We start from the raw sequence: 25,676 nt of genomic DNA, 5'->3' as shown, positions 1-25,676 counted from the left end.
ACATACCAAAGCTCCTTAGGCAGCAGCTTCCAAACCCACGCCTGACACCATCTAGAAGTAGAGTAAGAAGTCTTACAACACCAGGTTAAAGTCCAACAGGTTTGTTTCAAACACGAGCTTTCGGAGCACGGCTCCTTCTTCAGGTGAATGGAAAGGCTTGTTCCAGAAATGTTTATATAGACACAGTCAGAGATGCCCCGGAATGCGAGCACCTGCAGGCAATCAAATCATCAAAGATGCAGAGAGAGAGGTAACTCCAGGTTAAAGAGGTGTGAATTGTCCCAAGCCAGTTCAGTCGGTAGGCCTCTGCAAGTCCAGGCTTGTTGGTGGGGGCCGAATGTAATGCGACATGAATCCCAGATCCCGGTTGAGTCCGCATTCATGCGTGCGGAACTTAGCTATAAGTTTTTGCTCAGCAATTTTGCGTTGTCGCGTCTCCTGAAGGCCTCCTTGTAGAATGCTGACCCGGAGATCAGAGGCTGAATGTCCTTGACTGCTGAAGTGTTCCCCAACTGGAAGGGAACAGTCCTGCCTGTTGATAGTCGCACGATGCCCGTTTATTCGTTGTCGCAGTGTCTGCATGGTCTCGCCAATGTACCACGCTTCGGGACATCCTTTCCTGCAGCGTATGAGGTAGACTACATTGGTCGAGTCGCACGAGTATGCGCCGCGTACCTGGTGGGTGGTGTTTCCACGTGTAATGGTGGTGTCCATGTCGATGATCTGGCATGTCTTGCAGAGATTACCCTGGCAGGGTTTTGTGGTGTTGTGGTTGCTGTTCTGAAGGCTGGGTAATTTGCTGCAAACAATGGTTTGTTTGAGGTTGCGCGGTTGTTTGAAGGCCAGTAGTGGGGGTGTGGGGATGACCTTGGCAAGATGTCCATCCTCGCTGATGATGTGTTGGAGGCTGCGAAGAAGATGTCGTAGTTTCTCCGCCCCACGAAAGTACTGGACGACGAAGGGTACTCTGTCAGTGGTGTCCCGTGTTTGTCTTCTGAGGAGGTCGGTGCGGTTTTTTGCTGTGGCGCGGTGGAACTGTCGATCAATGAGTCGAGCGCCATATCCCGTTCGTACGAGGGCATCTTTCAGCGTCTGTAGGTGTCTGTTGCGCTCCTCCTTGTCTGAGCAGATCCTGTGTATACGGAGGGCTTGTCCATAGGGGATGGCTTCTTTAATGTGTTTCGGGTGAAAGCTGGAGAAGTGGAGCATCGTGAGATTATCTGTGGGCTTGCGGTAAAGCGAGGTGCTGAGGTGACCGTCCTTGATGGAGACGAGTGTGTCCAAGAATGGAACTGAATTTGGAGAATAGTCCATGGTGAGTTTGATGGTGGGATGGAACTTATTGATGTCATCGTGTAGTCGTTTCAGTGATGTCTCGCCGTGGGTCCACCACCAGCAGCAACCAAGCTTCTCCCGGTACAACAGTCGAAAACAATACAGGGAAATCCATTGTCAACTTGTCAGACTACACCCTTCAACCAGACGAAATCGAAGTCCTCAGCAGAGGGCTCAATTTCTGCACCACCACCAAAATGGACCCCATCAGTCTCGCGGCAGATACGGAGGAATTCATCAGGCGAATGAGGCTCCGGGAATTCTTCCACAGACCCCAAGAGGCCGACAGCGAACCCAGGGACACGACCAATGAACCGGAACAGCAGACCGCGAGATCTGCAGTGCAGCAACCGAAAAGGAAAGAGTCAAATTGGACCCCTCCGGAAGGCCGCTGCCCTAGACTCGACATGTATGCTCAAGCCGTCAGAAGTCGTGTCAATGCCAGATTCATCACTCGCAATCACAAGGCAGCCTCAAACGTCACCCAAGCACAACGCAACGCCATCCGCACTCTCAAGACCAACCGCAACATCGTCATCAAACCAGCAGACAAAGGAGGGGCCACCGTCATACTGAACAGAACAGACTACTGCAAAGAAGTATACCGACAACTCGACAACCAGGAACACTACAGGCAGTTACCCGCAGATCCAACCAAGGAACACATCCGCCAACTCAGCAGACTGATCAAGACCTTAGATCCAGACCTTCAGAACACCCTACGTGCTCTCATCCCACGTAATCCCCGCATTGGAGATCTCTACTGCCTCCCGAAAATACACAAGGCCAACACACCAGGCCGTCCTATCGTTTCAGGCAATGGGACCCTGTGTGAGAACCTCTCTGGCCACATCGAGGGCATCTTGAAACCCATCGTACAAGGTACACCCAGCTTCTGTCGCGACACGACGGACTTCCTACAGAAACTCAGCACCCATGGACCAGTTGAACCAGGAACATTCCTCGTCACAATGGATGTCTCGGCACTCTACACCAGCATCCCCCATGACGACGGCATTGCTGCAACAGCCTCAGTCCTCAACACCGACAACTGCCAATCTCCAGACGCAATTCTGCAACTCATCCGTTTCATTCTAGACCACAACGTCTTCACCTTCGACAACAAATTCTTCATCCAGACGCACGGAACAGCCATGGGGACCAAATTTGCACCTCAATATGCCAACATCTTCATGCACAAGTTTGAACAGGACTTCCTCACCACACAGGACTTTCAACCGATGCTATACACCAGATACATCGATGACATTTTTTTCCTTTGGACCCACGGCGAGACATCACTGAAACGACTACACGATGACATCAATAAGTTCCATCCCACCATCAAACTCGCCATGGACTATTCTCCAAATTCAGTTCCATTCTTGGACACACTCGTCTCCATCAAGGACGGTCACCTCAGCACCTCGCTTTACCGCAAGCCCACAGATAATCTCACGATGCTCCACTTCTCCAGCTTTCACCCGAAACACATTAAAGAAGCCATCCCCTATGGACAAGCCCTCCGTATACACAGGATCTGCTCAGACAAGGAGGAGCGCAACAGACACCTACAGATGCTGAAAGATGCCCTCGTACGAACGGGATATGGCGCTCGACTCATTGATCGACAGTTCCACCGCGCCACAGCAAAAAACCGCACCGACCTCCTCAGAAGACAAACACGGGACACCACTGACAGAGTACCCTTCGTCGTCCAGTACTTTCGTGGGGCGGAGAAACTACGACATCTTCTTCGCAGCCTCCAACACATCATCAGCGAGGATGGACATCTTGCCAAGGTCATCCCCACACCCCCACTACTGGCCTTCAAACAACCGCGCAACCTCAAACAAACCATTGTTTGCAGCAAATTACCCAGCCTTCAGAACAGCAACCACAACACCACAAAACCCTGCCAGGGTAATCTCTGCAAGACATGCCAGATCATCGACATGGACACCACCATTACACGTGGAAACACCACCCACCAGGTACGCGGCGCATACTCGTGCGACTCGACCAATGTAGTCTACCTCATACGCTGCAGGAAAGGATGTCCCGAAGCGTGGTACATTGGCGAGACCATGCAGACACTGCGACAACGAATAAACGGGCATCGTGCGACTATCAACAGGCAGGACTGTTCCCTTCCAGTTGGGGAACACTTCAGCAGTCAAGGACATTCAGCCTCTGATCTCCGGGTCAGCATTCTACAAGGAGGCCTTCAGGAGACGCGACAACGCAAAATTGCTGAGCAAAAACTTATAGCTAAGTTCCGCACGCATGAATGCGGACTCAACCGGGATCTGGGATTCATGTCGCATTACATTCGGCCCCCACCAACAAGCCTGGACTTGCAGAGGCCTACCGACTGAACTGGCTTGGGACAATTCACACCTCTTTAACCTGGAGTTACCTCTCTCCCTGCATCTTTGATGATTTGATTGCCTGCAGGTGCTCGCATTCCGGGGCATCTCTGACTGTGTCTATATAAACATTTCTGGAACAAGCCTTTCCATTCACCTGAAGAAGGAGCCGTGCTCCGAAAGCTCGTGTTTGAAACAAACCTGTTGGACTTTAACCTGGTGTTGTAAGACTTCTTACTGTGCTCACCCCAGTCCAACGCCGGCATCTCCACATCATGACCATCTAGAAGGACAAGGGAAGCAGTCGCAGTCACAAGGGAACACCACTACTTGGATGATTCCCTACAGGATGGCCACCCACCATCCTGACTTGGAAATATACCGCCGTTCCTTCACTGTCGCTGGGTCAACATCCTGGAACTCCATGTTTTTGTTTTTCTTTTTTCATTCATGGGATGTGGGCAGTGCTGGCTGGGCCAACATTTGTTGCCCATCCCTGAGGGCATTTAAGAGTCAACATTTAAGAGCTGAAGAAGGCAGCTCACCACCACCTTCTCAAGGTCTGGAGTCTCATGTAGACCAGACCAGGTAAGGATGACAGATTTCCTTCCCTGAAGGATATTAGTGAATCTGATGGTTCAACAATCAACAATCAACAATGGTTTCATGGTCATCATTGGACTTTTAATTCCAGATTGTTATTGAATTGAAATTCCACCATCTGCCCTGGTGGGATTCGAACCCAGATCCCCAGAGCATTACCCTGGGTCTCTGGATTACTAGTCCATTGGCAATACCACCACGCCACTGCCTCCCCACTGCAGTGGACTGCAGTGACTGAAGAAGACAGCTCACCACCACCTTCACAAGGGCAATTAGGGATAGCTAATAAATTCTGGGCCTAGCCAGCAAAGCCCATATCCTATGAATGAGTTAAAAAAAAAATCATAAACAGGCCAGCACCTTCAAAGCAACACATTACTTTGGTACTGTCTTATCTTTTGTCATGTCATTGCAAATATTGCTCAACTACATAAATATGCCTCTTTTACAACATGGCAATGAATTCTCTCTCTCAGTTTAATCTGGTTTCAAACCAAACTGCCTTAATCTTTAAGATAACCTTTTCTCCTGCCTTCTCCTTTCTCACAAGGACCTGTAAGATCTGTAAGTATTAGTTTGGGAGAGTAGCGCACAGTGCGAGTGAGTGAAAAAGACATGGGCCGGGATTCTCCTTTCCGGGGGCTACGTCCCCACGACGGCGGGAGAACCGGCGCCAACTACTCCGGCGTCAACAGCCCCCGAAAGTGCTCCCGGGGCTTGGTGGACGGCGGAGGTGTTGGCACCACTCCAACCGGCGCCGAAGGGACTGTGCGAGTTCACACATGCGCCAAAGGGCCGGCGTGATCTCGCACATGCGCTGAAACCGCCAGGGTGTGTTGGCGCATGCGCAGAAGGTTGTCTTCTCCGGGCCGGCGATCGCGGAGCCCTACAGGGGCCGCCGCGGAAGGAAGGAGTGCCCCCACGGCACAGGCCCGTCTGCAGATTGGTGGGCCCCAATCGCAGGCCAGGCCACAGTGCCCCCCCCCCCCCCCCGGGCCGGATACCCCCGTGCCTCCCCGAGGACCGCCCCAGCCGACTTGCCTGCTAGGTCCCGCCGTATGGGACCATACGTAACCTACGCCGGCGGGACTGGCCAAAAACGGACGGGCGCTCGGCCCACCGGGGCCCGGAGAATTGCTGGGGGGGGGGGAGGGGGGACGCTGGCAACGCCCCCCGACTGGCGTGGCGTGAACCCTGCCCCCGCCCGACAACTGCTGCCAGAGAGTACGGCAGCCAGCGAAGTGGCGGTGGGGCGGGATTCCCGCCACCCCCCAGGGTTTTTCCGACCCGGCGGGGGGGGTCGGAGAATCCCGCTGATGATGTCCGAAAAGGCAACACCAAGGTGCAGATTCATTTTCCCTCATTGTCTCTAATCTGTGTTCTCACTTTGAACTAAAATCGGCCACATATCGAGCCGCACTGGCCGACTGCAGGCACAAATATACATTTATAGAGCTGCATTAAATAATAATGAAGCTGGAATTTTACAGGACCCACAACTGTACTTCTGGGATGACAATCAGTTAATACTGTGAACAGCTCCAAATCGAGACCTTGTAAAATATTCAATTTTCAGAGTGGAATTTATTTCCTGTAACGATTGTCACTCATCAACAGTTGTTATATTTAGAGAATGCCAGTATTGATTTCAATACTGGTTCTAATTTTTTTTGACTTGAAATGGATTGCTAAATCTCAGAAGCAATTTCTTCAACCTCAGTTCCATCAATTATTGGTCGCTGCTCATTGGTCCAATGTCATCTTGGTTAGGCCACCTCGAGCTTTGTTATGGCTTATTAGATCAACTCTAGAAACACACTTGTGACCAAATGCAGCGCAGGCGGATTTAACGTTTATTGTTTGTTTCTTGGTTGCCTATACAAAAATGAAAAAATGAAATGAAAATCGCTTCTTGTCACAAGTAGGCTTCAAATGAAGTTACTGTGAAAAGCCCCTAGTCACCACATTCCAGCGCCTGTTCGGGGAGGCTGGTACAGGAATTGAACTGTCTGCTGGTCTGCCTTGGTCTGCTTTAAAAGCCAGCGATTTAGTCCTGTGCTAAACCAGCCCCTATACGTCTTTCTCCTTTTTTTCGCTCTGCAGCATGTTCCCTCAGAAGGTATCTGGCCCACCAAACGGCATTTCCACATCATCTGACTATCCATAGCAAGTCGCTCCCAGAATTCCAGATTTATCTCAGTGTTTCTAATATGCACTGCGCGGGGAACTTCAGTGTCCAAAACCAAGGGTGGCTCGGTCGTGCCACTGCAACTGAGCTTGTTGAGTCCGAAAGGATGTCGCTGCCAGACTGGGGCAACGGCAGGTGGTGAGGGAACTAACCAATCTGCCACATATGCATCTGTCCATGATAGTATTGGGAGGAGAGACCACCCACAGAGTCTTTGTGGAGACAAAGTCCCAACCTCACAGGGAAGATACCCTCCATCACATGTGTGGCACGATTACCATGCTAAAACAACACATCTAGCAACTCACGTTTAGGTATCCATGAACTGCTGTGATGTTACCATTCCAGTTGATGTTATAACTGAATTGAAGCTCCCAAAATGGAATCCTGGCTTAAAAGACCGTGGACTGGATTCTCCGATTCTGAGACTATACGCCGGCGTTTTACGACAGAGAAAATGGCATAAAACGGCCACCGATCCTCCGTTTGGCCGGGGACTAGTATGCTGGCAGCGTAGAGCACCCGGTTCCAGCTGCTGATATGGCCCGGAGGATTGCCAGCTCCGTGGCCGCGGATGTGCACGCGAAATAGTGCCCCCCATTTGGCCGGCTCATGCGCCCCGGACCCCCACAGTTCCCTCAGCCCTGACAAAGGCCCCCCCCTGCCCGCAGATCGGCCCTCCCCCGACTGTGGCAGCGCTGGACTGCGTCCGCAGTTGCCATGCCGAATTCCCGGCGGATGTGACCACAAGCGAACGACGCCGTTGGGAACTCGGCCTGTCGGGGGCGGAGCACTGGGGGTGGGCCTCAGGCAATGTCCTGAGGCCATCGATACATTGCACGCCGTTCTGTCCAAGTACGCCACTTTGGAGGGGGCGGAACATTGCGAAAGCGGCACCGCCCCTCGATTTGGTCGGGAACTTTGATTCTCCGGCCAATCACCGAACACGATTTTGGTGTCGCCGACCGGAGAATCCAGCCCCGTAACTTTTATTTGTTTTATAAAACGTGGAGGAACCGAGTCACAGGACCACAAATTAATAGTAAGAATAAAAATATTAAACATGAAAAGTTGTATTATTATAGCATACTCCTTTACTCCCCACTTAGTTTAACAAATACACACAGATTTAAAGATTAACATTGATGACAAGGTGCAATGGTCTCATTAACACAAATAGTCCCTTTTAAGCACACAAGATGACTGTGTGGTCAAATACACACCTCCCTGAACCCAAGTTATGTGTCTGTGGTTTTTCTCCTCAGGATTCCCCCCAGATGATGGTCACATGAAAGTTTCCAAATTCCATGCTAATAAACACACATGAAATTCTTCTCTCAAAATAATGTTTTCCTTTGGCGGTTTGCATTCCAAAATTGAGTCCAGATTTTACAACTGACATTTCTTTAAAAAGCTTCTGCTCCACTTTGAATAGCGAGTCCAGTCCAGGATTTCACACCAACCCCTTTAGGATTTCTTTGTCCTGACTGCTGTCCGAACTGCTCACAATTGCTTTGACTCTTGATTTCCAGACGGGATAAAAATTACATCAAACATTTCATCTACCTCGAAGTCCACTGACCCACTTAAAATCTAGTTACTGAAAATGCCTCTTTAACTCAGAACTCTTGAAATGAAATGAAAATTGCTTATTGTCACGAGTAGGCTTCAATGAAGTTACTGTGAAAAGCCCCTAGTCGCCACATTCCGGCGCCTGTCCGGGGAGGCTGGTACAGGAATCGAACCGTGCTGCTGGCCTGCTTGGTTTGCTTTAAAAGCCAGCGATTTAGCTCAGTGAGCTAAACCAGCCACTTTGTTTACTCGTCCTTGAAATCTTCTGAAGAATACCCTGGTCACTGTTCACTTAATTTCAGTTATCTTGAGGGTTTGTCCAATTCCTTGGTTATCTGGACTGTAATTTACACTTTAGGAAGCCTGCCGTGCTCCTGTCATGTCCAGTCTTTCTACTGGCAGATTTGAGAGATGTTCATGTTCTCCCTGTGTCTGCATGGGTTTCACCCCCACAATCCAAAGATGAGCAGGTTAGGTGGATTGGCCATGCTAAATTGCCCCTTAATTAAAAAGTAAAAATTTTTTTAATGAATCGCTGACAACAAATTTTACCCTTCCATGCACACAAACATTAAATTAAACCCACTTAAAACCATTTCTTATTTCTAATGTTTACCAATACACATATAAATTCCTTAAAACTACCTTTATTTACACTACCTTTATTTCCCTAACAGTGGACCATCAGCAGGTGCAGCATTGCAAGCACAGTCTGTAACCTCATAGCCTGGCACATCTCCCACTCTACCATTATCATCAAACTGGATGATCAACCCAGGTTCAATGAAGAGTTCAGGGGGACAAGGCAAGAGGAGCATCAGGCATACCTAGAAATGAGGTGTCAATCTGGTGAAGCTACAGGATTAGTTGCATTACAAACAGCGAAAGCAGCATGAGATAGACAGAGACATGTGATCCCACAATAATGGACCAGACCTAAGCTCTACAGCAGTCCTGTCCCATAAAGTCATGAATGGTGGTGGACAATTAAACCACTAACTGGAGGAGGAGGCTCCACAGGTATCCCCAATCTCAATGGTGGAGGAGCCCAGCACATCAGTGCAAACCTATGAGCTGAAGTATTTGCATATCTTCAGCCAGAAGTGCCAATTGGATGATCCATCTTGGATTCATCTTCAGGTCTCCAGAATCACAGATTGCTCATCTTTAGCCAATTTGATTCATTCCATGTGATATCCAGAATCTGTTGAAGGTACTGGATACTGCAATGTCTATGAATCCTGACAGCATTCTAAAATAACACCTGAAGATGTTAGGGGCTGGTTTAGCACAGGGCTAAAGAGCTGGCTTTTAAAGCAGACCATGCAGGCCAGCAGCGCGGTTCAATTCCCATAAAAGCCTCCCCAAACAGGCGCGGGAATGTGGCGAATGGGGGCTTTTCACAGTAACTTCATTTGAAGCCTACTTATGACGATGTTTTCATTTTCAAGATCTGTGCTGCAGAACTATCTGCGCCCCTAGCCAAGCCCTCAAAAAATAGAATAAATGCAACCCGGTCAATTACCAGCCCATCAGTTTCGATCATCAGTAAAGTGATGGAAGGAATCATCAACAGTCGGGTCAAGTGGCACTTTTGTGGGCAGCACGGTAGCACAAGTAGATAGCACTGTGGCTTCATAGCGCCATGGTCCCAGGTTCTATTCCCTGCTGGGTCACTGTCTGTGCGGAGTCTTCACGTTCTCCCCGTGTCTGCGTGGATTTTCTCCGGATGCTTTGGTTTCCTCCCACAGTCCAAAGATGTGCAGGTTAGGTGGATTGGCCATGATAAATTGCCCTTAGTGACCAAAAAGGTTAGGAGGGGTTACGGGGAGTGATAGCTTAAGAGGGTCGGTGCAGACTCGATGGGCTGAATGGCCTCCTTCTGCACTGTATGTTCTGTGTTCTTACTCAGCAATAACCTGCTCACTGACACTGAGTTTTGGTTTCGCCAGGGCCACTCAAATCCTGACCTCGTTACAGCCTTAGTTCAAACATGGACTACACAGCTAAACTAGTGAGGTGAGGGTGACTGTTCTTGACATCAGGGTTCTACTGACCGGGTATGGCATCGAGGAGCCCCAGCAAAACTTAAATTAATGGGAATCAGGGGAAAACTCTCCAGTGGTTGGAGTACTACCGAGCACAAATCAAGATGGTTGTGGTGCAGGGGCTGGTTTAGCACAGGGCTCAATCGCTGGCTTTGAAAGCTGTCCAAGGCAGACCAGCAGCATGGTTCAATTTCCATACCAGCCTCCCCGAACAGGCACCAGAATGTGGCAACTAGGGGCTTTTCACAGTAACTTCATTTGAAGCTTAATTGTGACAATAAGCAATTTTCATTTCATTTGGTAGGAGATCAATCATCTCAGTCCCAGGACATCACTGCAGGAGTTCCTCGGGGTAGTGTCTCAGGCCCAACCATCTTCACTTGTTTCATCAATGACCTTCCCTCTATCATAAAGGTAGAAGTGGGGAACTTCACTGATGATTGCATAATGTTCAGCATCATCACGATTCCTTAGATACAGAAACGGTCCGCGCCCATGTTCAGCATGTCCTGGACAACATTAAGCTTATGTTGATAAGTGACAAGTAACATCACACAAGCACCAGGCAATAACCATCTCTAACAAGAGAGAATCCAACCATAACCCTTTGACATTCAATGACAAGACTATCGCTGAATTCCCCCACTATCAAAATCCTGGGGGTTACCATTGACACGTAACTGAACTAGTCATAAGAATGCTGTGGCTACAGCAGCAGCCAGCGGCTGGGATTTCTGTCGATGGTAAGTCAACTCCTGACTCCCCAAATCTGCCCACCATCTACAAGACACAAGTCAGGAGCGTGATGGAATACTTCCCACTTGCCCAGATGAGCGCAGCTTCTTGAATATTCAAAAAACTCAATATCATCCAGGATAAACCAGTCCATTTGATTTGCACTTCATCTTTCACCTCCAATATCCATTCCCTCCACCAACAATGCACAATGGCAGCAGTATGTACCACTTACAAGATGCATTTCAGCAACTCACCAAGGCTCCTTCGAGAGCATGTTCCAAACCAGAAACCTCCACTGCCTAGAAGCACAAGGGCAACAGATACATGGGAACACTACCATCTGAAGCTCCCCTCCAAGCCACTCACTATCCTGACTTGGAAACATATTGTGCCGCCTGGTCCTTCCGGTAAGGGACAAGGTTCAATTTACACCGGCAGGACTGGCACAGAAGCAGCGGGACTTCGGCCCATCGCGGGCCGGAGACTCGCCGGGGGGAGGGCCCGCCGACCGGTGCCGGAGAATTCGGCAGCCGGCGGAGGCGGGATTCCCCACTATTCCAGAACAGTGCAGTTCTGGAATCCCCATTATAAGAGGGATGTGATAGAACTGGAAAGGGTGAAGATGAAATTTACCGTAATGTAGCCTGGGCTGGAGAGTTTTAGCTATGAAAAGAGATTGGATAGACTTGGATTGTTTTCCTTGGGGCAGAAGAGACAGATGGGGGGGGGAATGATTAAGATGTATAAAATTATGAAGAGCATTCGTAGAGTAGGCAGGAAGAAACGTTTCCCCTTGGTGGAGGGATTAATGACCAGGGGACATAGATTTAAGGTAAGGGGCAGGAGGTTTAGAGGGGATGTGAGGAAAAACCTATTCACCCAGAGGGTGGGGGGAATCTGGAATTCGCTGCCTGAAAGGGTGGTGGAGGCATAACATTTGAGGTATTTAGATGTGTGCTTGCTATGCCAAAGCACATAAGGCAAGTGCTGGAAAATGGGATTCGAATACTTAGATGGTTAATTTTGACTGGCGCAAATGCGATGGGCTGATGGGCATTTTCAGTGCTGTCGGCCTGTATGACTCTATATTAAGATTTGCTTGATTTTCATTCCTTGCCCCTTATACATTTCCCCAGATAGACAAAAGCTGGGCAGACCTCAATCATGTTGATTAAGTTATTTTTGAAAAAGATATTTTCCTTTGCCAAGATGAGGGGTATCCGTACTTAGAAATGGACTCTTTCCCATTCCCAGCACACTATGGGGGAGAACTTGGCCACATTGCATTTGCATCAAGATGAGTTTCAGATGGCAATTGTTGTTCTCTTGTACCAATTAAAATACTGCGGTTTAAAGGAAATTAATGATCGCTTTGTGTGTTGTGACTTTAAGTTGAATGGATGAGTGATGATTATTGATCAGGATATTGATTAATTCTTCTAATCTTGCTTCTGTATGAGCCTAAGTACCCAGTATATCACCACAAATACAGACGGTAATTTTCCTAGGTGATTGTATCACCTAATAAAGGAGTTAATGAGAATGAAAAAGGAGCCACTAAAAACTTAGACATAGCCCCGGAAAATCATAAAGTAGCCTTTGAAAAAATCTCAAGAAGCAAACTCGAAAAAATTATTTTCACCCCTACTGCACTTCAAAATGATTGACTATATGACTTGAAATGTTTCTGAAAGGTGCAATTGGCTGCTACAAATCCTTCTTCTCAACATTCTTAGGGGCTGGTTTAACACAGCTGGCTTTAAAAGCAGACCATGGCAGGCCAGCTGCGTGGGTTCAATTCCCCTACAAGCCTCCCCAAACAGGTGCCGGATGTGGCGACTCGGGGCTTTTCATAGTAACTTCATTTGAAGCCTACTTGTGACAATAAGCAATTTTCATTTCATTTTTCATTCCTCATTTTTACTTGCATTCTCTAGTACTTCAGCCCTTCACCATTGTGTCTCATCTTTAATAGTCCCCTTTCATGATCTCAAATCTTCAACTGGATCACATTTTGTAAGGTAGAATTTCCTTTAAGAAATGGGTGTTTATCAGATAGCTGCAGTGATGTCAGTGTGTGGGTGGAGCTGGACTCTGCTCTGCTTTTTACTTTTGTTTTGTGCTGAAAGTTCGTTTTGGCTCTGTGTTCAGTTTCGCTTTCAGTTGGAGAGCTACATGTGATCCAAGCAGATGTATACTGGTATCTCTCTGCAAGCTAAAGAATGTCTTCAACTCATTAGATGATTTCAAAGTAATACCTGTTTCTGTAGAGAATTCAAACCTGCTGTCTTTGTTAAAAAGTGTTTTGGCTTATGGATGTTGTTAGGAAAGTTACTAAGGGTTACATATAGAATATTGTATTTGGGAAAGTACCAGTGTTTGTCGTTGATAAGATGTTTACTGTGTATCTATAAAGTGTTAACTGAATTCATAGAATAATCATTGTTTTGTTTTAAAAATACTTTAGATCTCTGTTGCGTCACACCTGTAAAGTGGGCCCTTGTGCTCCCCATAACCAAAATCTATTAAACGTTGTGGGTCAGGTGAACTCCATGATACACTTTGGAGTTTTCTAAACCCTGGCCCATAACAATTTATACTCAAAACTGAAGAAGCCTAATTTGCTTACTTTTTGCGGGTAACTGCACCCCACAACCATCTTGGTTGCACATGTCCATATTCTCTCAAGACAATAATGAACATGCAATTCAGTGACCAGAACAACATACAGGGATTGAGTATGCACATGTTACTGCCAGTAATATCAGGACAATCCGGCCGCCATCAGCAAACCAATGCAGAAGATAAGGGGCGGGATTCTCCGTCCCGCCTGTCCCATTTTCCGATGCACCCGCCAGCAGAGGGATTCTCTGTTCCCACAACCAGCCAATGGAGTTTCCCATTGCGGGCCACCCAACGCTATTGGGGAAAAGCACGGGTGTGGGTGCGCTGCCGGAGGGGAGGAAGATCCCGCCAACGGAGAATCCCGCAGGTGAAACTTTACACATATGTTAGTTACTTCCACTCATGTCTTTTGCAATCTTTCCCACTGATTCAAGATTCAATTTTCCCAAATCAGGCTCTGCTCACAAAACTGACTGTCGAACTTGCCCAAATCCGTTATTGTGCAGGTTTGGGGAGGCTCGTCCCATTGTTCTCATTTTCTTAAGCCTACAGGTACATTTAGTACCACTGGTAGATATGTATTAAAAGGTTTACTACATCAATTAAATCCTAATATATTTAATTAGTAAAAGCCGAGTGTATGCCAATTAAATTATTAAATGCTTCAATATTGTTTTTTGAAACTATTTGCATTGATTTTAAATCAGATTACTCAAGGCTGGAGGAAGGACTTAACAGCCTTATTAAAAATGCTCATTTTTAGTGGGAAACCCATTTCCAGCTAAATGAGCAAAACTGCACCAGATTAGCACACCCAGATACATCAAGAATAGCTTTTAATGGAAGAAAACAAAATGGCCTTCTCTTACAATGCCCAACTGTGTTGGTTTGTAGAGAATTTTACATTTGTTGCCACGCAAATGAATTTTAACAAAAGCTCGAACGGTTACTGAACCAAGCACATTTTGGGTGCAACGTTTTGGATGTAACTCCACCCCACAGAATTACGTGTGGCTGCCGCAAAGTTTTATTTAACAGCTGATCGTGAGGAGCCAGTACTGCTTTGGAGAGAATAGTCAGCATTCCTGACACCTCCGCTGAAGTGCAGGCAACACACTTGTCAGTGCATTCAGATGCTTTCTAAAAATCAAAAGAGCTTGTGATCTCAATTTATTACCAAAATGCCTGTGCTGATTTTGTACAAGTCTAATTGGACACTCATTCCTTGCGTGCACGGATGGTTTGACACACTTCAAGTTAGGTTTATTGGCTCTTCCGAGCTGACAGATCGTTGATTGGCTTGACGGAATCTGTGTTTTGCGTTAAGCTGCGAGCGACTCAGCTCATAAACATACCAATTTTACCTGACAAGGAGCATTTAAATCCCATCACCATAAACTATTATTTAACGGAACGGCCTGATTGGACATACTGCTTAGAAAGCCAAAAAAACTGTGAAACCAATTCAAATTTAATTTTCTTTTAATGTTATATAAAAAAAGAATCTCCATTTATAAAACACCTTTCATGATCTCAGGTCAACCCAAAGTGCTTCACAGCCAAAGAAGCACTTTTGAAATGTAGGTGCAGTGTTGAAAATACTTGAATATTTCCGAATATTTCAATACATTTATGCCTCACATGATGCACCCTTAGTGAAAATGAGGTGCAGTCCCTGAGACGTAACAGATGCTTTATTGAAAAAGATCTTTTCAAAAAGGTAAACGTTGTGCTCGTACCTCTGAGGGACAGTTCCTGTAGGATAACCCGGAGGCGCTGAAGATCGGTTGGTGAAACTTCGTATTTGTATACGTCTATCACCGTGACCAGCTGGCACCTCCCGAATACTCCATCTGAAAAAACAACAGGAAGATTTGTGAATAGTTTCTCAAAGGTCTGAAAAGCTCTCATCGCAAAATATACATAAAAGCGATAGCGGGTGGGTGGTGGAAGCCAATACATTCGCTCCACTATACAAACTGGAGAGCTTTTACGTTTAAAGTGACATATCTTTCCTATGATGGGAATCGCCTCTCTAAATTGGGACTAAGTGTACAGTGAGGAAAACGTTTAATGGTGACAGGGCTGTATCACACACCATGTTCGTACTCGAAATCAAACACAGCCAAAATCATGTAATAGTTACAGCACAAGGGGCAGCACGGTGGCACAGTGGGTTAGCCCTGATGCCTCACGGCGCCGAGGTCCCAGGTTCGATCCCGGCTCTGGGTCACTGTCATAGAAAATAGAACATTTCAGCGCAGTACAGGCCCTTCGGCCCTCGATGTTGCTCCGACCTGTGAAACCCCTCTAAAGCCCATCTACACTATCCCCTTATCGTCCATATGCCTATCCAATAACCATTTGAATGCGTTTAGTGTTGGCGAGTCCACTACTGTTGCAGGCAGGGCATTTCACGCCCTTACTACTCTCGGAGTAAAGAACCTACCTCTGACATCTGCCCTATATCTATCTCCCCTCAATTTAAAGCTATGCCCCCTCGTGCTAGCCAGCACCATCTGAGGAAAAAGGCTCTCAATGTCCACCCTATCTAATCCTCTGATCATCTTGTATGCCACAATTAAGTCACCTCTTAACCTTCTTCTCTCTAACGAAAACAGCTTCAAGTCCCTCAGCCTTTCCTCATAATTTTCCCTCCATACCAGGCAACATCCTTGTAAATCTCCTCTGTACCCTTTCCAATGCTTCCACATCCTTCCTATAATGCGACCAGAACTGCATGCAATACTCCAAATGCGGCCGCACAAGAGTTTTGTACAACTGCAACATGACTTCATTGCTCCGAAACTCAATCCCTCTACCAATAAAAGCTAACACACTGTACGCCTTCTTAACAACCCTCTCAACCTGGGTGGCAACTTTCAGGGATCTATGGACATGGACACCAAGATCTCTCTGCTCATCCACACTACCAAGAATCTTACCATTAGCCCAGTACTCTGTCTTCCTGTTATTTCTTCCAAAATGAATCACCTCACACTTTTCTGCATTAAACTCCATTTGCCACCTGTCAGTCTGTGTGGAGTTTGCACATTCTCCCCATGCTTGCGTGGGTTCTGCCCCCACAACCCAAAGATGTGCAGGGTAGATGGATTAGCCATGCTAAATTACCCCTTAATTGTAAAAAATGAATTGGGTACTCCAAATTTATTTTTTTTAAAGTTACAGCACAGAAGGCAGCCATTTGGCCCATCGTATGCATGCTGGCCCTCTGGAGGTACAACTCTCCTAATAGCACGCCGGGCCCTTCTCCACTCAGCCCTGCAACCTTTTTTTCACAGCAGGGTCCAATTCTCTCTGGAAGGCTCAATTGATTCAGCCTCTGCCACACCCTGGGGCAGAGCATTCCAAACCTTAACCACATGCTGTATAAATAAAAGTCTTCCTCAGGCCATCGTAACTCCTTTTGTCAACCAACTTAAATGTTTCCTCTGGTTCGCAACCCTTTGACCGACAGCAGCCGTTTCTCCCTGCTCACTCTGTCCCGACGTCTGATGATTCTGAAAAACCCCAATTAAATCTCTTTATCTTCCCTTCTCCAAGGAGGCAACATTAATCATTTCAACTTGAATTCGTCATTGGAAATATAATCAGGAGCACTCGGGGATGATCAATATACTTCGTCACAATTTATTTATGACTGCCTCTTTCATGAGTTATGAGCTGCGTACAATTCTGGCATATAAATTGGATCTCCTCATTGCTCCTCTTTCTACTCAACAGAGCCACAATCTTGAGCCCCTTAGTTCTTCGCAATGAAAGCAAAGTACCGTGGATGCTGGAAATCAGAAATGAAAGCAGAAAATGCTGGCTTCCTCATCAGGTCAGGCAGCTTGAGACCAAGTCAACATGTCAGGTCGATGACCTTTTATCAAATTGGTTTAATACATTGTTTCTGTCAATACCTGCTTAAATGGTGCATGAGAAATATAACAAATGCAGTACGTGGAAAAGCATAAATACTACAATTGGAGGTGTGCAGCAGATTGAAACATCATACAGTGTCAACAAATGCTGAGTAAAAGATAAAGACTTGTAATTCACATAGGGCACTTCATGATCTCAGAGTATCCCAAAGCACTTTTCAACCCAAGAAGCACTTTTGAAGTGTCTTCGGCATTGTAATCCAGGAAATGCAGCAGTCCCGGTTACATCAGCAATGCGACAGTGACAAGATCAGCTGCTTTTGTGTTGTTGGTGAAGTATAAGTGTTGGCTAGAGGACCATCAATGATGGAGGAGATACAACAAGCGACCCAATAGATGAGAAAAAGCAAAATCTACAACTCTGATCATATTCCAGCTCAGGTCTTCAAAGCTAATGGGCTTTTGCTCAACATCAAGACTCATTCTACCAATTTGGGAGGATGCCAATCTACAACCCCCCCCCCCACCCCCGCTCATCCAACTTCAGGAATGTGACAACCAAGAACAAAGAACATTACAGCACAGGAGCAGGTCCTTTGGCCCTCCAGGCCTGCGCTGATCATGATGCCTATCTAAACTAAAACCTTCTGCACTTCCAGAGTCCGTACCCCTCTATTCCTACCCTATTGATGTATTTGTCAAGATGCATCTTAAACAGTGACAATTGTAACTCCTTCAAGGAATCAGATGAATCATGTTGTACAAATGATCAATGTATTTCCCAGTTGTCCACTGCAGGGAAAACACTTACATCTACTTCCTGTGGCTAATTAAATTGTCCCGGGACGCAGTGTGGCTTTGCACTGTTTTAAGGAAACAGCGATATATGATGCTTGCTATCAGCCAAACACGCAAAAAATGTCAAGACCAACAACAGGGACTCTTCATTGCATTTATCGACCTGACCAAAGCATTTTACTCAGTAGTCGTGAAACTGTGGATTGTGCTTCAAAGATTTGGAGGTCCAACAGAATTCATCATGATCCTATAACTGCTTCATGATAATATAACAGCAATTTGAGTGGGAGATCCAAAAGACACACTTTCAAAATCTGGATCAGCGTCACAAAAAGCATTGTGCTCGCCCCAATGCTATTCACAATCTACCTGACAGTGCATATTGATCTCAGCAAAGATGAACCGTCCTCAATATTAAATACTGCCTGCCCAGATGGAAAATTCTTTATCATTGGGTATGGTGGCATTCTGATGATGCTACTGGGCTAAAAACCCAATGCCTCACACGAATTCGCTGGAGACATGGGTTCAAATCTGATGGGGGGATTGGGGTGTCGGTGGATCACCCTGATGCATGGCATTCTACAAGGGGGTGATCCGTTATTCCCGTGGCCGGTGGGGGGGTTACCCTTACTACCCTTACTTTTCAGCAGGGGGCAGGATTTGCACTGTGGTGCGGAAGGGGTGGCCTTCCGCTGGGCTTTGTGAGAGGCTGCACCTGAGTTATGCTCTGACCCCCTTGATCCACCTTGGGATCCACTGCATCAGGGCCACTTTTGGGCCAACTTGCACCAAAGCCTGCCCAGTGGATTTCCCTATGTGGGGGCTGGTGCACAATGCCGGAGGGGGGGAGGGGTGGAGACTCAGGCTTTGAGCCTGTTAATCATGTTAAAATGTATTTCAATGCTTGATTTGCATCCTCCCGCCAGCACGGGGTGGGTAACATGCTGAGGTCCCTGGCGGAGCATCGCAATCGGGGGCGCCAATCCATATTTCCTTCAACGCTCCATCCTCCACCCAATTGGAATTCCCGATCGGAGCGCCATTGAATGGAGAATCCATGCCAATGAGTTCAAGGGGGCGATTCACCCAAAACATTTCTATGTCCAGATTCGGGCATGTTTAGCAGAGATTTTCTTGGTGGCTGCAGCACCGAGGAACCTCTCACTATTCAGCGGCATTTTGGAGATTCTCTCCACCGAAGCCACGCTCGGAAGGATTTGCTGCTGGCAAGCTGAAAGTCCCCTTGCAGGTCGGGGTGCTATTTTGGAGGGCAGTCCCAATTCCCCCCCACTCGTTTCAGCCGCCCCCCCACCCCGCCCCACTGTTTAAGACCACCGTTCACCCCACCCAACCTTGAGGAGTTCCCTGGGAACTGCCTCTTTCTCCCCTCGGATCCGATCACTGGCATTGCCAACGCGGCATCTGGGCACCAAGGCACCACCGTGCCAGACTGGTAGTGCCAGGGTGCCCAAGGGTGACAGAGGGAGAGCCAGGGTATCACCCTGTTATGTACCCGACCACCCAAGGGTCCCCATAACAGAGAGCCCCCATAACAGAGAACCCTCCATTACATTTCAGAGACCCCTGTATCGGAGACACCTGTCATGTGAGAGTACCTTTAAGAAATGAGTGTTTAAGAAATGTACCTTTAAGAAATGAGTATTATCAGTGATGTCAGAGTGTGGGTGGAGCTGGCTGTCTGTCAGCTTTCTACTTTCGTTTTTGAGCAGACTGCAGGGTATGTTTTAGTTTTGTTTTCAGTGTTGGAGCTCAAGCCAGACCAAGCAGGTGTACTGCTGTTCTCTCTGCCATCAAAAGACTATCTCTTGATCATTTGGTGAATTCAGAATTATAAATGTTTTCAATAGTGACTTTAACCTGATGTGCTTCTGTTAATGTTTTTGTTTTTAAGTCGTATGGATGTTAAAAGGAAAGCTTAAAGGATTACTTAGTGTTGTAGTCTTTGAATTAATTGGTGCTAAGATGTTTACTGTATGTTTTAAAAAGGATAACTTGAGTTCATAGAATAAACATTGTTTTGCTTTAAAAAATACTTTTCCATTTCTGCTGCACCACACCTGTAGAGTGGGCCGTGTGCTCCCCATACCACAATCTATTAAAAGTTGGGGGTCAAGTGAACTCCATGATACACTTTGGGGTTCTCCTGGCCCATAACACCCCCAACATATCAGAGACCCCCCATAATGGAGACCCCCCCCCCGTTACAGAGAAGCCCCATTATAGAGAACCCCCCATTAAAGAGACAGAAATCCACCCCATAACAGAGAACCTCCCTCCCGCATCAGTCACCCCTGACTGGAAGCTAAACAACATTCAAGACAGAATCACTGTTTTTTCACTCAGCTGTGCCTGCTGTGAAACTAATCACAATGTTTATAAGCATCTGCCTATGATTGACAGCATGGCCACAGCAAAATAAGTTAAGTGCTTTTTGCTGAGAAAAAGGGCAAGTGTAAGCACTTAACCCCTAGATGTTTCTAAACATTGTGGTTAATGGGGGGGGGGGGCGTTCTTTTATGATGGGGCCTCTATTATGGGGGGATCTCTCTTATGGGGGTTCCTCTTATTGGGATGTTCTCTGCTATGGACGGTCTCTGATATGGGGGTCTCTGGTACGTGGGGTCACTGGTGGGGGGTTCTGATGGGATCCCTGGTGGGGGGGCTCTTGTGGGGGCTCTGGTGGGGGTGGGTGAGCAGCAGGATACTTGAGATACATTCAAGCATGAAGGGAAATTAATTTTTAAAATCCAGACATCGGGCTGTCTGGAAGCTGTCAATTACTGCCGATTAAAAGCTCTTTCTCTTTGAAGTGAAAAGAAGCCTTGCAGATGAAAGGTTCTGAGGGGGTTTAAAGCCTTGTGATTAGTTTCTGCTTTCTATTAAGTTACAGCTGCTGGTTTCTAGACATCTGCCTGAGGCTGCAGCTGTAAGGGACAGGTGAGTGAAAAAGCAGTGATTTTTTTTTCATTTTTTTGCCTGGTCTGCTCTTTAGCGTCCAGGCAGGGGTGACTGATGGGGGGGGGGGGTTCTTTTATGATGGGGGCCTCTATTATGGGGGGTCTCTCTTATGGGGGGGTCCCTGGTGGGGGACTCTTGTGGGGGCCCTGGTGGGGGTGGGTTGAGGAGTTGCACTGTGGGATGGAGGGGGCCCTCCGATAGGTTTTGGCAGCACCTATCCTAAATACGTACCCACTTGGCCAACTGCAAGGTCTACTGAGCCAGGGCCCCACTCGCAGATACTTGTACCAGTCCATGGCCACATGAATCCCAGCCCTGGTGGAGAATCATGGACGTATGGAGAATCTGGGGTCCAGCCCATTAAAATAATGCAAATAGGTAATTTTGACGGAAAAGTACACAAGGAGTTAGGAAAAAAAGATTTTTACACCTAGGAATGAATTAAAACAAAGCAAACCCCAAAGAATCGGATCTTAACTTACATTTCAGAGTCCAAAATGTTACAATCCAGTGAAGACTCCTTCAAATAGAAGTTAAAGTTCAGATGGGTTCAGCTGGCTGAAATCAGGAGTTATCAAATTCCTTCAAAGTTGCAAATGACACAAGATGAGATTGGTATCCAAAAACATGGTCTGTTCTACAGGCAATTTCAGGAATCTTCTGGACAACCAGGGAATGCTCAGACTTGAGGCAGGTTTTCCTGTCAGCCCAAAGGCGACTGGCTAGGTGTAAACAGCAGGCTGCCCTGGAGTCAAGGAATGTGATATTAAAACTTTCCAAAAGCAAAGGAGCTCAAGACATGTGACTTTTTCCACTGCAGAGTCAGATCCGGGTTAACAATCAGCTTATAATCGCTGGTCAAACTCCATTGTTCACCTTCGGAGATCTATGGTGACGTTTCGTGTCTCTGCAGGCATTACGGGTTTCGATGGCTCTCTCTTTCTTATACGTCCAGGTTGGAGAGTCAGACCAACTGCTGCTCCCTTGTTTCTTTGATTATAATGGGCCCACATATTCCTCAACAATGAGTGTTGAGCTTGGTCCTGTAATTACTATTGGAAATTTTGGAAAGCATCTCCCTGCCAGGTCCTGATTCCGCAACTCTCAAATATCCTACATTCAAGGAGAGGACAAAGAAAACACTCCAAAGTCACTCTGAAGCTCCTTTTTAAGAGCAGCATCTCTGACGTTAATGACTGGGTGAAGTTTCCTAACTCTTTTTCAGAAGTGACAACTTGTCCATCCAGCTGCATTGGGTTTTGAGTCACAAATTCTTAATGATGCAGAGGCAGAAAGGAAGTAAATCCTGGACTCCGGGTCCCACTCCATGGGACATCCTGCTCCATGTGCTACAAAGATCTCTTGGTTGAGAATCAGCCTTTTTAGTCACGTGAAAACCCATGGCAGAAAAATGCGACCCTGAGTAGACGTCATCCCTGAATTGAGGGACAGCTGAGGACAACTGGCCAGAGGACCTAGATGAATGCCCCTGCTCTTCAAAATGGTACCAATGGATTCTTACTTCTGCCTGAGATGTTTCATCCAAAATACAGTACCTCCAACAATGCAGCAACCCCTCAATACTGCACTATTATAAGCTTCAACATTATACTCAAGGCTTCAAAGTGGAGCTTGAACCCATGGCTTTCTGATTCAGAAACGCAAGTGATACCAACTGAGTCACGGCAGAAGACTTGGCTCAGGGTCCAATTTTGGGGCTTTTTTGCCAAAGTTGGAAGCTTGGTTCCTTGTTATGAATGAATGGGGTGGCAACAGCAACAGAAGTAGAAAGTGAGTCATTTCCATTAGGAGCCACTTCATTTCTGCTTCAATTGTCTGGTGGAAGACTTTCCATAGACCTTCTGCCAAGGAGAATCCAGTGGAGAAGGGGGAGAATTGAAAAGTGGATAGAAAGCATGCAAGAATGGACTGATGAGTGCAAAACAGTGCCTTGGACAGTTGAATCCACCACAAAAATGCTTAAAACTTTGGCACAACTAATCTGACAAAGATCTGATCATTAAGATACCCCATTCTAATCTCTTTTTCAATGGCCCAAATTGGCTCTGGTGTTTCCTCCTACATCAAAAGGACTTCTTTGGTTTTAAAGCATTTTGAGATGTCTGGCCGTCATGGAAGGCACTATATAAAGTCAAGTATTTTTCTTCTTTATGATCATTAATAATTGAACATATGGCAGCTGGTCCGAATGGTCAATGTGCAAACACACTGCACTGAAGCACCCAGATCCCCCTCATTCGGGTATTCATTCGGGTTCAAGTTCCAGAGCAGTACTCGGTGTACACGGAAGGTTTGTTCATAACAGGTTGATTATTAGCCTGTAAATCCATCCAATATGCCGTATGGCGGGCAGTAAAAGCAGGAGGGTTTCCTGGTTAGCCACGCTCAGGGAGGCCGTACTTGGCCAAGCATAATCATGGACCAATCCACTGGAAGGCCATGCAAACAAAACATACAAACAAGGAGCAGGAGTAGGCCATTCATTCCCCTTGAGCCTGCTCCATCATGGTGGCCAACGCCCTCTGAGGGCGCATCCTGAAGATAGATAGCTCCACCCTTTATTTCAACAAAGCAACACTTCAATATAGAGAAAACAGAAGCATCAAAAATATTCAACTGATCAGGTGACATTGGTTTAGAGAGAGTGTCAGTTTGACCTTTCCTCTGAAACGATAAACTGTCCCCGCCTTTCTTTATACCTTTAAGATGCTCCTTAAAATCTATCATTTTGGCCACACCGGTGCCTTATAATGCTCCTGCTTCTGTTACATTACTGTTCTTGTTGTTGCTGTTTTCAGATTTCCAGCATTTGCAGCATTTTGCTTTTGCATTATGCATTTTATCGGTGTCCATCATCAGAAATCCTAATTTGACTGTATGAATCCCTAATAATTATAATTGGTTGAATTCAAGGTAGATTTATACCGAGTTTTGAACCTTGCCTTTGAAAACCCGAAAATAGTCGATGCATCAGATACTTAACAATGTCACTTCAAATTAAGCAGAAGTACTTTGTGCATAAAGGACACATCAATTAATTAATATGTCCTTGTTTTTAATGCAAATTCATGTGTGGATTGCAAAGCATCACTTGCATACAAATACATTCAGCAAATGAGATCCATTAATTAAGGTCAGTAGCAGCACACTGCAGGCAATGTAATAAATATAATGCTGGAGAATGGAAGAATTGGAATACTGCTCAATTGCCACATAGAAAATCCAAAATATTTTTTAAAATATGGAATATACACTCCCACGCACATTGAACTCTGCCTTTTTCCCCAGGTGAGTTCGCTGATTTTCCTGAGTGATTCAGTCTCAATTAAGATGTTGGCATGTGTTTAATATCCTGGTTGGATCGTTGCTGGCCTATCTTGTGTGGACGGCATGGTGGCACTGAGGTTAGCACTGCTGCCTCACAACGGCAGAGACCCGGGGGCGGGATTCTCCGACCCTCTGCCGGGTTGGAGAATCACCGGGGCCAGCGTCAATCCCACCCCCGAAGTCCCAAAGTCTCCAGCACCGGAGATTCGGCGGGGGCGGGAATCGCGCCGCGCCGGTCGGCGGGCCCCTCCGGCGATTCTCCTGCCTGCGATTGGCCGAAGTCCCGCAGCTGTCATGCTGGTCCCGCCGGCGGGAATCAAACCACCTACTTTACCAGCGGGACCAGGCGGCACGAGCGGGCTCCAATGTCCTGTGGGGGGGCGCGGGGCGATCTGGCCCTGGGGTGTGCCCCCATGGTGGCCTGGCCCGCGATCGGCACTCTTTTCCTTCCACCTTCGCCATGGTCTTCACAATGGCGGAGGCGGAAGTGACCCCCTCCCCTTGCGCATGTGAGGATAATGTCAGCAGCCACTGACGCTCCGGCGCATGCACGGACTTCCGCCGGCCGGCGAAGTCCCTTCAGCCCTGGCTGGCGTGAAGCCAAAGGCTTTTCCCTCCGGCCGGCGGAGCGCCAACCACTCCGGCGCGGGCCTAGCACCTCAAAGTTAGGGCTTGGCCCCTAAAGGTTCGGAGACTTCCACACCTTTGGGGCGGCCCGACGCCGGAGTAGTTCACGCCACTCCATCACGCCGGGACCCTCCCGCCCCACTGGGTAGGGGAGAATCCCGGCCCCTGTGTTTGATTCCAGCCTGAGGTGACTGTCTGTGTGGAGTCTGCATGTTCTCCCCGTGTCTGTGTCGATTTCCACTGGGTGCTCTAGTTTCCTCCCACAGTCTAAAGATGTGCCGTTAGGTGAACTGGCCATGCTAAATTGCCCCTTTGTGTCCACGGATGTGTAGGTTAGGTGGGGATAGGGTAGAGGATGTGGATGTAGGGTGCTCTTTTAGAGGGCCGGTGCAGACCCGATGGGGCAAATGGCCTCCTCTGCATTGTAGGAATCCTATGGTTCTATCATATCTAGAGAGCCTTACTCTGATACTTGCTTCAAATGGGTTTATTCTTCCTGGAATGGTAATCACAGTGGGATTGTCACTCCACTCCGCTCCTAGTTGCTAACACTGAA

At 47.2% G+C, this 25,676-nt stretch overlaps 1 protein-coding gene across 1 annotated transcript in view; it reads right to left on the bottom strand.

The window, feature by feature from the left end:
- Window positions 1-25,676, bottom strand: part of LOC119966526 (receptor-type tyrosine-protein phosphatase N2-like) — a 983,927-nt gene that overhangs the window by 649,695 nt on the left and 308,556 nt on the right. The window contains exon 3 of the mRNA XM_038798374.1: window positions 15,218-15,331. Within this exon, the coding sequence (XP_038654302.1) occupies window positions 15,218-15,331 (114 nt within the window). The remainder of the gene's footprint in view (window positions 1-15,217; window positions 15,332-25,676) is intronic.

This window comes from Scyliorhinus canicula, chromosome 5 (assembly GCF_902713615.1).
Source record: "Scyliorhinus canicula chromosome 5, sScyCan1.1, whole genome shotgun sequence".
Lineage (NCBI taxonomy): Eukaryota > Metazoa > Chordata > Chondrichthyes > Carcharhiniformes > Scyliorhinidae > Scyliorhinus > Scyliorhinus canicula.
The sequence above is the reverse complement of the archived record's forward strand: the minus strand, read 5'-3'. Positions and strand labels throughout refer to the sequence as shown.